The 13542-nt window shown below is 44.7% G+C and overlaps 1 protein-coding gene across 1 annotated transcript in view; it reads right to left on the bottom strand.

Moving 5' to 3' along the window:
* Positions 1-321: 321 nt before the first annotated feature.
* Positions 322-13542, bottom strand: part of LOC131272408 (uncharacterized) — a 35562-nt gene continuing 22341 nt past the window's right edge. The window contains exons 4-6 of the mRNA XM_058274133.1: positions 4269-4531; positions 3317-3409; positions 322-1211 (exon numbers count right to left, since the gene is read on the bottom strand). Of these exons, the coding sequence (XP_058130116.1) occupies positions 1107-1211; positions 3317-3409; positions 4269-4531 (461 nt within the window). The 3' untranslated portion in view covers positions 322-1106. The remainder of the gene's footprint in view (positions 1212-3316; positions 3410-4268; positions 4532-13542) is intronic.

The following is a 13542-nucleotide window of genomic DNA, read 5'->3' as shown; positions in this document are numbered from 1 at the left end:
ACGCGGTGGGCATCCGGAGCACTCAATATCGGACCATTAACATCGTGACAAATCTACCGTGGGGGATATGCAAACGAGCACCGCCTCGCACGCCGGTAAGTGTGGCCGTCATTTCAACCGTCTGAAACCGACGCCATTACAAGTTTTCCAGCGAAAACGAACGGAATACGGATATCGTGCCCATGCCTGTTGGGGTGGATCTTATGGTAAAGCGTTGTGATACTATGGACTTCCGGAAGGATGGGAATCGACACGCATTCTCATGCAACACGGGGGTATCTTTCGTTATGTTGAACTGCCTATTTAATCAGTGTTGACAGTACAATTTGGGTAGGTACACTATCTGTCTTCAATCGATTGCAATAACTCTATCATCTATTCTCTTCCTTTCCCCCACACGTCGGTTAATCCTTCAACAAATGGATTTAATATATCTCTTATGTTATGTGTGCGATAGCTCTTGCTACGAAAAAAAATACATCAGTGACGTTTTGTCTACAAATATTACAATTCAATATTCGCCCACACACACAGACCGTCGCCTAGAATCTCTGAGAAAATTCATAAAATATTATATGGAGGAAACAAAATTTTAAGTAACGCTCTTGCATTCTTATGCTTCCACATGTTTTTTCCCTAAAGCTTAGTCACGCCTAATTATCTTGTTTCTCTGGCGGGTAACACAATTAACAAAACACACGATAATACTAGCAAATGTAATCGTACCTCCTTCGACCGTCAAAACGATCGAGGGCAGGCTTCGTTAGATCTATTCCATCTCACTGTTCTGTCTTTCGATTCCCCCTCACTGCTCCTTGATCGCGTAGGGGGTTCCTATATGTTACTGTACAAACTGCGGCGCTAGAAGCAAACCGCTCGTCTAAAGCTACTAACAAAGCTATTCATTGTCGTGATGTGTGTACACGGTCAGGTTTCGTTCGGTCGCACGTTCGCCTTTCGTTGGACGCTACTTCTCCTACCGCCCGCCACTCACTAGTCACTAGTGAGCCCAGCTCACATCTCGTGGGCGCGTGAAGCAGCAGTTGACAGTCTTATGTTGCCAGGGATTGATACTTCGGCATAATGCCGCCTGCCGGTTCGCAAGGTCAGCAGCAGCACAGCCGTCTCCAGAGGGGTCGTTTCTGTTTGTTGTACTCCTGCGATTGCAGCGCGTCCCAGATGGCCGTGTCGAACACCTCCTTGATGCGCTCCTGGGGATGAAGAAAGAATACGTTGGTTATTTCAGAGTTTCTTTGAAATTGGTTTCAAGTGTGGAAGCATATGGGCATATGGGAACTAGAATGTGTTCCGATACTCTTTATTTCGTTTACTATCTAGAGACTATCATAACAATAGCTAATGGGACGTTTATCAACAAACATATTTTATAAACATCTTTGTAAACCCGAAAATAAATGATAGCAACTTTCATCCGTTGCTAACTTTCAACCATCTTAGTTGCATAGAGCCGAATGTTTCTTAGCGATGTTTCACGCTGCTTTCTGAAGCAAGGACAATTTCGCTTCAATGAATCTCGAACTCTCCAAAATCTAAAACTCAAAAAAAAAACAAATCACTTCAAATTTGATCACGTGTAGCATAATTCTATTAACAAAACAAACACAAAAAAGAAACGATTGATTGGCAAAATCCAAAAGTGCGGAGCAACGCAATAAATAACCAACCCTGGAAGTTCAGCGTTTACCATAGTTGCGCTAAGGAAACCTTTTACGCTGCCAAGGAAATAGAGTTTACAAGTACATGTTTTAGGTTCAGAAAGCGTTTGTAAACTAAAGATAACTAAAAGTTCCACGCGTTGAAATAACTTTATAACAACAGAATAAATTATAAGAAGTAGAACAGACTGGAGTTCACTCTAAATACTAGATTTGTGGTATCCAATTTTAGTGCAGTTGGCCTAAGTCAAAAAAGCTGCATGCCACTTCACTGGAAAAGACGTGAGTGTGTCACGAAAGTTAACATGAAAAATTACCTCCATATATCTTCTCGGGAAGCAAGGGGAAATGAAGATATTACATCGCAGTGAAGTAAACAAGCCAGGATTGATTCGAAAGCGAACAAACAACAAACACACCCGACCCACTCCGCTTCTCTTTCGGACCCGTGGGAACTGCACCATACGAAGTTGTCAACCCAGGGCGAATCACTATCCCCCGGAACCGCTTGGGGAGTCGGAAGCTTTCAGCCTTGCGGAACCCCAAAAACAAGGTCCCAAACCAAAACGGGGCGAAGCAACACGAACATTATCACGCCAACACGGGAAAAACACGACGACGTCGGTCGCTAGGCGCTCCGGTAACGGTGGCATCGACTGTCAGCGGTTCGTAATTCCCAGGGCCCACGCACTTCCGACAAACGGGAAGCCCAAGTTCCACCAGGAACAGCGTGGGTCCAGAAGGAGAACCCGCGCGTTGATGATTCGTCACGACAAACAAGCGAAACCAACGTTGTCCGGTGTTGGCTTTGGGTGGCGGTTTGTTGACAACTTGTTTGTCCTGCCTTACCCGGTAGCCGAATTGAGTAAACCATACCGCCAAAGCAGGGAGGTTCCGGCATGGTGCTGGACGGTTTCCTTTCCCTCGACCTCCTGGCGAACCTTTGAAACCAAACCACGACCGAAGCATGACGCGTGAAACCTTGTACAGGTGGCAGGACCAACAGACCACAAAAAAACGCTATCAAATTGGTAAAAAGACACACTTGAGTGTGCCACCAGACCGGGTGTGACCTTCCCAAAAATTCTCCACCGGAGTTCATTACGCTCGGACCCGGACGGACAAGCACGACGAGCCGAAAACCGGTTGGCTGATGGGTTAATACACTCGATTGTGTCCGAAACAAGCAGCTGGTCTGCCGACGCCGAATACGCCACGGTCCGCGTGGAGCACCAACATGATTTATTTCTTAGCCGCTTCCTTCTTCCGGATCGGCAGCCTTCTGGAGGGCACGTGTCTTTTTCACGCTGGACGGAGGTCGCTTCCACCCGCCCCGCAAAACCAGCTTAACAGTGGTCGCATTAGCTTAGTAAAACGCTGGTAGAAACGTGCTACCCGTGGACGATTTATTTCTCCGTCAACAGCTTTGCTTTCCTACACACGCTAGGCCGAAAATAAAGTGCCCAAGGCATAACCCGAAACGGACCTTGATTTGCGAGCTAGCTGACGGTTTGTCCGGGGTCTCCATCCCAACGGTTTTTTCCTCTTATTCTATTCCACAAACACACGAACCAACTCCGACCGCTTCAGGCGCATGCAAAACGAAGATTTACGGCGACAGCTATTAGAACGACTCTTACCTTCTTGTGCGACGACGTTTCGACGTATTTGGCGCCAATCTTGCGGGCAAAGTCCCATGCAGACGAAACCGGAATCGGTTTTTCTCCTCGGGCCTGCGAGAGGGAGACGGGAAAAAAGGAACGTTTATAGTACAGCTTTTGTTTCAACAACAACAACTTTCACTACAGGATTTTTTCCTAAACTTATTATTACAATGAAACTTGTTTTTAATTTGAGCAACCCTAATTTGTAAAGTTAATTTCTCAACGCAGGTACAACACCAATTTGCAAACGTATTCTAAATGTACATTTTTTAGATAAGTAATTTAATTCACTTAATATTTGCACCTTGTTTTTCCATTCGTAACATTAGCAATGCGCAAGACCCGCTAGAACAAATAACCAAGAGTTAAAAATCATATGACTGCGATGTTTAAAGGTAAAGTTTGGATCAAAATACTTATACTCTATAATAAACTTTAAACATCAATTTTTATATTTTTCTACATTATTCACAACATACATTCAGCAATAATATTTGAAACTAGATAAATCAAAATTTACGGTAGAGAGAAATTAATAGGATCTTGTTACGCCCACCATCTACATATTTTTAAAGCAAAAAAACAGTTGGAATCAAAGTAATGAATTCCGAATAAGTCAGCAAACTAAAATTTCCATAAACTTAAATAGTAGTCTTTACCATGTATCAATTCTCATGTTATTGGCAAAGATTTATCAAAAACTTTTTCTCATTTCAAGATGGCAATAGAATAAAATATGTAATTGAAAAGTCTGACGATTTAAATAATCCAAAATATTAAGCTTCAAAAGTGATGATAATAAAAGAAACAATAACATTCATATACTTACTAGAGAAGAAACTAACCATATTTAATATTATCAACTAATTTTTTAAACTCCCTAACCAAAGTGCTAGCCGATTACCGCCAGTGTTCATCGACGACCTACCTGTAGCTTGGCAATCGTATCCGGATCGTTGCGCAAATCGGACTGCGTGCCGACCAGCACCACCGAGACGCCCTTCAGCTTGCTGATCTCCGGCTCCCACTTGGTGGCGAGCGACCGGAAGCTCTCCGGCGTGACGACGCAAAAGCAGAGCAGGATCACGTCCGAGCCGGGATAGCAAAGCTGCCGCAGCGTGTCCAGCGCGTCCTGGCCCGCCGTATCGCACAGCGTAACGCCGATCGGCCGCCCATCGACGCTGACGTCCACTGGAAAGAGCGAAGAGGGAACGAGACGTTCAAGTGTAATGTAATGAAAATGTAGTGCACAAGAAAAAGTCATTTTGTGTGGGACATGTGTGTATCTGTGTGTGTGTATGTTGGAAGACGGTAAGATACGCTTCGCTAAAGATGGGATAAGTGTAAAGATTGAACCTTTCGTGAGCTCACCAAGCGGGTGATAAGGTTTGCGGAGCACAAACTACCAACAACACTGTGCTTCCGGTTCTTCGAGGCATCTCGTGCTCATCAATTCAAGCACTTGTCCAACCGCCCGAGGTCCTAACCGCAAGGGAAATCTTAGCGCCATCCCACGAGGATGAAGATATTTCTTACCCGAGCCTCGATGACGCTCGAGTGGACCGACTCGCTGCGCGCTCGCTCCGGATTCGAGTGGAACCACCACTCGAGACCTTCTCGAGTGGACGCAAACAACGGAACTATGCTTTCCAGCCAAGCTTACGGGCCAGAAGAAGATGAAAGCCCAGCATGCCTGAGGTTGGAAAATCGGACATTCTTGTGGTGGACGAAAGCCAAAACACAACAACACATACTAGGGGAAAACATACAGCTCGGAGCGAAAGGATGAAACTTTTTGTTTGCTTTTCGTCTCAGAACTTGCGTCCAATTAGTGGCACTATCCGAACTATGTGTGTGTTTCGGTAGAGTTTTGTTTCCCTGTTGGGGTTTTTTTCCCCCCGGTGAACGTCTCTTTTTCCGTCCCGGACCTTATCAGATCAAGTTTAAAATTTATTTCCAATTATCGGAACGGTTCATAAAAATGACCGACACATGGGAGAACGATCAAGCCGTCCCCTGGAGCGCACCGGAAAAACGGGTAGAAGCAAAATAAAAGGCAGTACAAACGCCCACACCCGGTCGATGCAACCCTCTGTGGTGTGATTCCTATCGCTCCTACCACCTCTCATTCCCACCTTCCTACGGCAGAGGACACTTCATGACGCAATCCATATTTTAATCTAAATAACGATCCGACCAAACTTTGATCGAACAGAATCCGGTGTGATTGTTCCCTCCCTTCGGATTGTGACCTTTCGGGCCCGGTGAGTTCCGGGAAGGAAACGATGTGACGGTTCGGTCATTTCGGGCCGCAGGTGACATCGTTAGGATTTTGGGGAAAGGTGGTTTTTTTGTTCTCGCAGGGTTCGCTTTTAAACGTTTTCGTGTTCTTATTCCCACTTCGTTCCGTCGATGTGCAGTGTCGATGATTAGAGGGCGATCTTTTCTTTTTTCGGGGAACTATCCTAAAAGTCTACGAAACGAACACGTCCGCACCATATGCGGCAGATGAATCGATTAGAAAGTTAGTAAAGGGACGATATAGCAGTTCGTGATAATGCAGATGAGCTCTTTAGAGGTGGTGAACAATATGGTAATAAAATTTGTGGAGAGAAAGAACACAAAAAAAATCAAAGAGGCAAACTCTTCAGAAAGATATGAATATTATTTGGTTTTTCAAAAGGATTACCCAACAGAAGTTTATATTTGTCTACAAATAATGAAAATAACAGAAAATATACACATCAGTTTGCAAGTTATTGAACTTTTTATAATAAGATCATACTATGAAAACTACAAAGGAGTATCTCGATTTTTCTCGTTAAAATTAATTTTAATTTTAGTGGAGAGTAAGAAAGATAACATGGAGGAAAAAATAATTAAACCAGTAAGCAACCACCAAAATAAAAAAAAACATAATATATGTGAATTGCGTGGGATCCGACCCCGAACGTGCACCAGACTCGCCGTCGTCGGCTGCATGGGAAAAGTGTATCGTGAGCTAGTTTCCCTTTTGTCAACGACTAAAACGAAAGAAGAGCGAAAAAAGACACCGCGACCATGTTAAGATAAGCGCTTTAACGTGCAACACTGCAACGATCTCGCCGTGGTTCTGCGTCAGTTGGCTAAGGGTTTGCTGGCGGTCTGTGTGTGTATGTGTGTATGCGTTTGACTTATTTTTTATCTGTTTCAAAAACCCGCAGCTAAACGAGCGTAGGTGGATAGTGTTCGGATAAACGAGCGTCGTTTAGCTGGAGGTGGTCGAAAAATCGAAGCTCAACAGGGACACAAAACCCAAAAACAGTATTCTAGAGAAAGGGGAACGTAAAAAAACAGGTAATCATAAAATGGAGGAAGAAACGAGAAAGAGGGAGGGAAAACCTACCACCTCAAAAGGCCAAATTGATGCTTAAACGAACGCTTTCCGAGCGAAGGGTAACTTAGAGCCACCCCAGAGGAAACGGTGGAGGGATATTTTATTACCCGATAAAACCGTATGCATAAAACCAGCTCACGTCGCAGTCGATCGTTGATATCTTAATTATGAAAATTTTCTACCTTCCCGAGCCAACGAACGTGGCAAGAAGCGCAGTCTCGTCACCGATGGCGTACATAATCCACTCGGAAGGTGTGTGCATTCGGCGTGCTGCAATACGCATACCGGGACGATGAAATCTGAACCCGGCTGACCTCGTCGCCTGTCCGAGAGGAGGCCATTCGAGCTGTTTATTCCGTGTATGCAACAACGGGAACAGGGTTCTTCTGCACTATCGCCTTACGGTGCACCATCGAATCGATCCGCTGCGGTTGCATCGGCAGCGATGCGGTTATTTGTCCGATGCAATTACCTGAAGTACACCGCGTGGGGTCGACCCGTTTTCCCGCCCGATGCGAGAAGGTTCGAAACTCCAGCGGGTCAGGTTCTTGGAAAGCACCCGCGCGCTCGAATCGATCGAACGACTTGAACCCCCTTTGAGAGTCCGGTTCTTCGGTCAGCATACCGCAACGGCACGGCATGGCACGTTTTGCGGACGAAATAGATATTGAATTATTTTGACCAAACGATTGCAATGATTGCCATCCTCCAACCATCCCGAATCCCGTCGGATCCGTATCCAACTATGACCATTCTTCTGATGTCTTTCCATCGAGAAACAATTTCACCTGGAGCCCATCTGCATGAACGGGTGGACCGATGCAAATTGATTGCACGAAATGAAATTACCACGTTGGATACAAAATGCTGGAACGAAATGGTCAATCCGGTTAGTGTGCATGTTTGATCTGTTTAAGAAAGCATTTTGCAAGGCATTTATTCCAAAAATTACTCTCTGATAAAGCATCAAATTGCAATAAACAGTTGCTTAATTTATTTCAACCTAAGATCTCGAATTTTGTTTGCAAATCACTTATCATAAGTGTAACAAATCACAATATTTCGTATACTTGTGTGCAAATGTTCATGATGATTTGGAAAAACATCATAAACTGTTGCTTCAAAGTGAAAATGAGTAGTGAACGGTATTATTTGACATTTACACAAACTTTTCACGACGCCACTTCAGCAAAAGGTCAAGAAATTTCGAACAAAGCTACCATTCATCTAAACTAAATGCTTGTGTCTACTCACCACTAACAAAGCTCATGTTTCGAGGAATTTGTAAACTTTGCTGGCACTATGAAGGAAAGTTATCGCACAATGAGATCAACTTTACTCGTTGATACTCTAGATTTGTAAATGGCAAAGGTATTTCTTTTGAACTGATGTTTCTTTATGTTTAGCTCCTTCTTTTATGCTGACGTTTGTGAATGTCTTCTAACGTCGGAAAATATCTTAATTTTAATTATGTTCTAGTTTCAAAAGAGAGTGATTCTAGGTTTTACAAACACACAGCATATATAAAGAAGGACTAAAACTTTACCTACCATTCAACAGATGTACCCTCTTTTCTTCGCCTTTCTAAGTTCAACGAAAAAACGACGTCAAAGCCTAATAACTTCCATTCATCTCGCTTTGCGGCACTGAACCCCACCGGAGCATATCGCTCTTCCACTTATCGCGACAGTTTCGAACGGTCGATAAAATATCGCCCAACGATGGGCCGAGAACGTCGCACGGGAGAATGCTGGCATATTTTCCGACCGTCAGCTGGTTCCGTTCCGGAAGCAAATTGACGAAAACGATTCCCAACGAGCTCGTTGGTACCGAAGTTCTAAGCGGGACGGGAGGTAATTGAACAAAAAATCATCCAACCAAAAGGCGGCAGCGTGGGCGAGGCTCTAGCTGTCCCTGCTGGACCGGTGTTTCCTGCCAACGCAGCCAATCTGACCATTAATCCGAGGCAGAAGATTATGGACCGTAATACAAACATCAAAACAAAACAAAAAAACAAATACCTTACATTCCAACCAGCCGTTTATCGATAGCCACGAATCTGTATTACCTTTCCTTTTCTTTTTTTTTCGCTTCACTCGATGACCAACTTTCATCCCGTCGGCCCACCCACAACCATTCCCGCGGCATCATCTCACGGCGCGCGCCGTAGAAAACAGACTTCGGTCGAGCGAAACATGAAAGAACGTTTCAATTACTTCTGGCTTGAATGACCACAACATCACAACATCGCGTCGCAAACAAACACCGCAGTGACCGTCAAGCCTCCATGTTCCTCCCAACGATGGGACACCCACACAGACACACATCCACTCACCTTTCCTAAAGCCATCTGTCTTAATCTTCGCCGTGCCGTGCCGCTTATCGATACATCTTGTCCGCTCGGTTCGGTTTTTGTTTTCGGTTTAGCCCACGGAATTTACCTTCCTTTCGCCATCGTTTCGAACGGGTCTGGAAGGTGTGGTTGTTTTCCCTTCGACATCAAACGGGCGTCTTCTTATCGATAACGGCCAACGTGACGTGGGTAGAAAATGAGCCCACCGAACCGAGGCAACGAATGGCGGGGAAAACTTATCTGCGTACGGGCGAAACGAACGGGGAAATCCAAACAAAACCAACACCGAACATTAGCCAGCACGATAAATGGCTCGACGCTGGCGGGCGTGGATTTGGTTTGATGTTTGCGTATCTGTTGGCTTCCGATTCCTTTCGAGAGTATGCGTCACCAATGATGCTGTCTGTCTCGATAAATCTTGATAATTTTAAATCCACTTCCAGTCACGCACGCATACACATTTGCCTATGTTTCGTGCGCCGGGGTGCACGAGTTCGGCGAAAATCCAACCCCTTGCGAAATGCTTATCGACAAAATATGACTATTGCCACCCGGGATGGAAAGGAAGAACTCCAAATGGAAATAAATAAACGGAAGTTCAATAAATCTTTACTCTCTCTCTCTCTCCTTGTGCGTGCAAAATTCAAACATACTCTTCAAAAAGCCGTTTGTGAAAACATGTCCGACCAAGGAAGTACGTGAGTGCGGGAGTTTTTCTTTTATCAACTTTCAATATTTACATTTCATTTCATCGCGAGGGTAACATTTTTCTCGGTATCGGCCGATGTGCGTGCGTGATGTGGAATTAACTTGACGCTGATGTGATCACTGATTAATTTCGTTTTTCCTCCAATCTCAAACCCAGGATCCTTGGCGTGGCTCAAACATAATGGAAAACACGCGCAAGCCTTTACGAGACGCCGTTCAAAAGAGTAGCGATGAAATTCATCTTCGAAAGTGTGGATAAAAAATGTAACTAAAAAAAACTGAAATCGACGCTTTTTTTCTACACATAGTAAAAGCCGCGAGATATACGCAACGAAGAAAATCATGTTTTATCGAACGAGTACAGGGCAGAGCCTGTCAAAGAAATGAATAACGTACTTTATCAACTGTGTAACAAGAATGAAAAGTATAAATGTCCTTTTCAGCTAGCTCTTGCTTGGTCGCGGCCAGCTGGAAGTCCTTGCTCGGCGCTTGGCAGCTGCCCACCACGCAAACTACTTTCCAAAACCTGCCCCCCCTGCCATCCTACCCATTGACCGTCGGCTTCGTCACGTGCAGCTGCGTCGACGAACCGGTGTTTGGATAGGAGTTTTCCGCCGAATAATATACATCACGTTTCGGTGGCCTTATCAATGGCAAACCAGTCGTTACCAGGGTGTGACGATACGTTCGCAGCAGAAAGGATTCCATAGCACGCGCACGACCCGCGGGGTGCTGGCGAGCTGGTTGCATCAGTATTCAGCTCAAGGATGTGGATGTATAGCCACGAGCTGCGTGAAGCGACTACCCGCTTTGCACGCTCCACTTCCGGACCGAACAGCCTCCTTCGATGGAGGAGAACATCGAGAGCAAGGATGGACGGGTTTTTTGTTTTGCTCGTAAAATTGTTTGAATCCACGTCACCGAAGGATCGCGGGTTTCTACCGCCAGGCGAAAAACGTCACCAAGGAAAGCGAGTTTAGAAAACCGTCGTCATACCGGGAAGGTTGTAGGCGTCCCTACGGTAACGCACAAATATTTGAACAATTTGCGATATGCACACCGACCACATGCTGGAGGAAAGTGGTTCCCAAGTGGCGAGTGCAGGGACGTATGGCGTGCTTTTCATTGACGGAACATACAATCGCATTCGGTTGACATTTGTTAATATTCATCGAGTGGAAGTAGCGGCCGGAAAACTAGCAGACCAAAGACACCAGTCTCAACTAGTCTCTGAGGTTCTTGACGCTGCAGCAAGCTGTTGGCAGCTGCGTGGGTGGATCTGTTGTCATTATCTGTAATTGTACTGGCAGTAAGACACATCCTGGCCAAGAGTCTTCCCCTGAAATGGATGACGTTTGTTTGGAAATACTGTCGAATTTTGAGAGAGCGAAATTCCCTACATACCAACGTGCATACAACACCGGATCCCAACCTCGCCAGCTGTAAGGACTACGGAGCGCACGATGTGAACGAGATGTGTACCACGGTTACCGATAGTCTTAGCTAGCAATTTTAGTTTTCATCGTGAAATTCTTGATGAAGTATAAATGAAAAGCTTCACCTTCAACGGCTGCCGGTCGTTGTCGCATTCCCATCCGTTTCGAGTGAAAGAAAAGTTTGCATCGCTAGTTACCGGTCGGAAAACGCGAGTGAGCCCATCAAAGCGACTTTGATAGTAATTACTCTTTACAGTAAAAAAAACTTGTTCGTAAAACTTTAGATTACAACCGTGAGATGGAGAATGGATGCGGCAAAATTCAGAGGAATAAAAATTTCTGCCATAAATTTATCAACAAAACTGTTCTGTTTGCAGTTTAAATAATTTCGAACATTTTGTTCCTAAACTAAAGAAAACTAAGATGAAAGAGAAAATTAAATGCACCTAATTAAGAGGTCCGAAACAATACGCAAATTTTGATTTATTTTGAAAAATATTAATTAAAAAACTATTTCTTCGTTATAAATTAACAACATCTGAAAATGATTTCATTAACAAGCTACCTATCAAAATTGTTGCAAATTTATTATATTCCGTTTGTTTTTAGTTTATCTGCATTTGAGCCATTGTATAGTTTAGTCCATGTTCCTTTTGTCACTCTTGTACTCACTTGAAAGTAGCAGCCTTTATAACCAACAAACGACAATAACGCCGCGTTGCTCGCTAATTAAGAGAAGTCGTGTTACAGTTATTGATGTAGATAGATCCATTCATATTATCTGAATCATACACAAAGACAAAGCCTTTCTATTGCGTACGCCATCAATTTCATAATTCCACTATCTAGAGCGTGAAATGCCTGAATAATTAATATCATGATCCGAGCGTTGACAAGAGAAAGCGAGATATGAAAAAGCGTACACTTTTTGCAAAGCCTCGCCCGATCCTTCCTTTCTCGATCTCTCAACCGGTTGTTTAGGAAAGGATGCGTTAATTAAACTAACATGGTTTGGGGGACGGGGCAGGAAAACGGGAACGAACATAATATAACAACTCCTGTTTCTGAAGAGGTTACATCGTAGCACCGGCGGGAAATGGTACACCCAGCCACCCACCAACCGACGTTGGTAACGATGATGTTTTCGAAGGGAGATCACTTCCACAAGAGCCATCTTCATTTTTGCATTACGATAATAATGAACCAAGCGTGCACCCAACATTCGACATGTTAATAAAATCGAAAAGCGGCAAGCGTCGAATGGATGTTGAGGGGAGGGCAACAAAAAATAAACAACGAATATTACAACAGGTAACATTCTCATGCGTGCATTACCACGCCTTCCCACACCTTCGATGGGTGAGACGTCGACGGCTGGGGGTGGGTGTTGGGGAAGATGGCGGCCGGCACTCGGCCTCGTTTAATGTTGCTGCTGCAACAAGCCTACGGACGGAAAGTGCAACGGCTGCGTTATGAATATTTATGGCTGTTCCATGTTGTAGTGGCACGTGCACCAACTTCACGCCACGTCACCACGGTCGGGTTTTACCCGTTAAGACCGCGCTGCTCAATGGGATGCGCGTGTGTGTGTGAGTGCGTGCATGTCCTCCCGGTGTTGGGCGGATGAGACTTTGTGGCGCGCCCGCCGGCTTTGGCGCGAAACTGATGTCAATGTGCTAACGGATCGGCAAAAAAACCTTAACAAAACAGGACGAATGATGGAACGAAGGAGGTAAGTACAAGCACGAAAGTGAACGATTCCGGTTCCGTGTAAAATCAAAGGGCTTTAGCGGTTAAATTTAAATTGCAACAGCAAAAAACAACCGTCACACATGCGAACGACGGGACGGGAAATATAAAAAACGATTATCAAGGAAGCTCATTTCGCAAATTAAAAATTTACCCAGCAATAAAAATCGCGCTACTTCCCAATCCCGGCCGTGTCGTATGATCAAAGTGCCATTTCACCAGCGTTGATGCAACGATTGACCTGGATAAATTCAATATGCACACGGTTTGTGCTATTTGTTAACCATTTTGTTTTTTCGGAACGGTCGGAGCTCGCTTGACATTTGCCATACTTTTCCCATACATCGAAACTTTTACCCGCCAGGCCTCGTTGGTGGGCTACAAATTACAAGCGAAAAAAGTCCCAACCTTCAGGGTGTGTGTGTGTGTGTGTGTAGTAATAGCTGGTGGCGACAACAGCATACAAAAGCGAAAACAGAAAAAAGCAGTTCCAACGGCGGCCGCCCGAAGGGAAAATAATAAAAAGCTTATGTAATAAAATTTATCGCCGTCGTTTGGCTCATAAACGCGCCCTCCCCAT

Source organism: Anopheles coustani, chromosome 3 (assembly GCF_943734705.1).
Source record: "Anopheles coustani chromosome 3, idAnoCousDA_361_x.2, whole genome shotgun sequence".
NCBI lineage: Eukaryota > Metazoa > Arthropoda > Insecta > Diptera > Culicidae > Anopheles > Anopheles coustani.
This window is presented reverse-complemented; position numbering and strand designations above follow the sequence as displayed.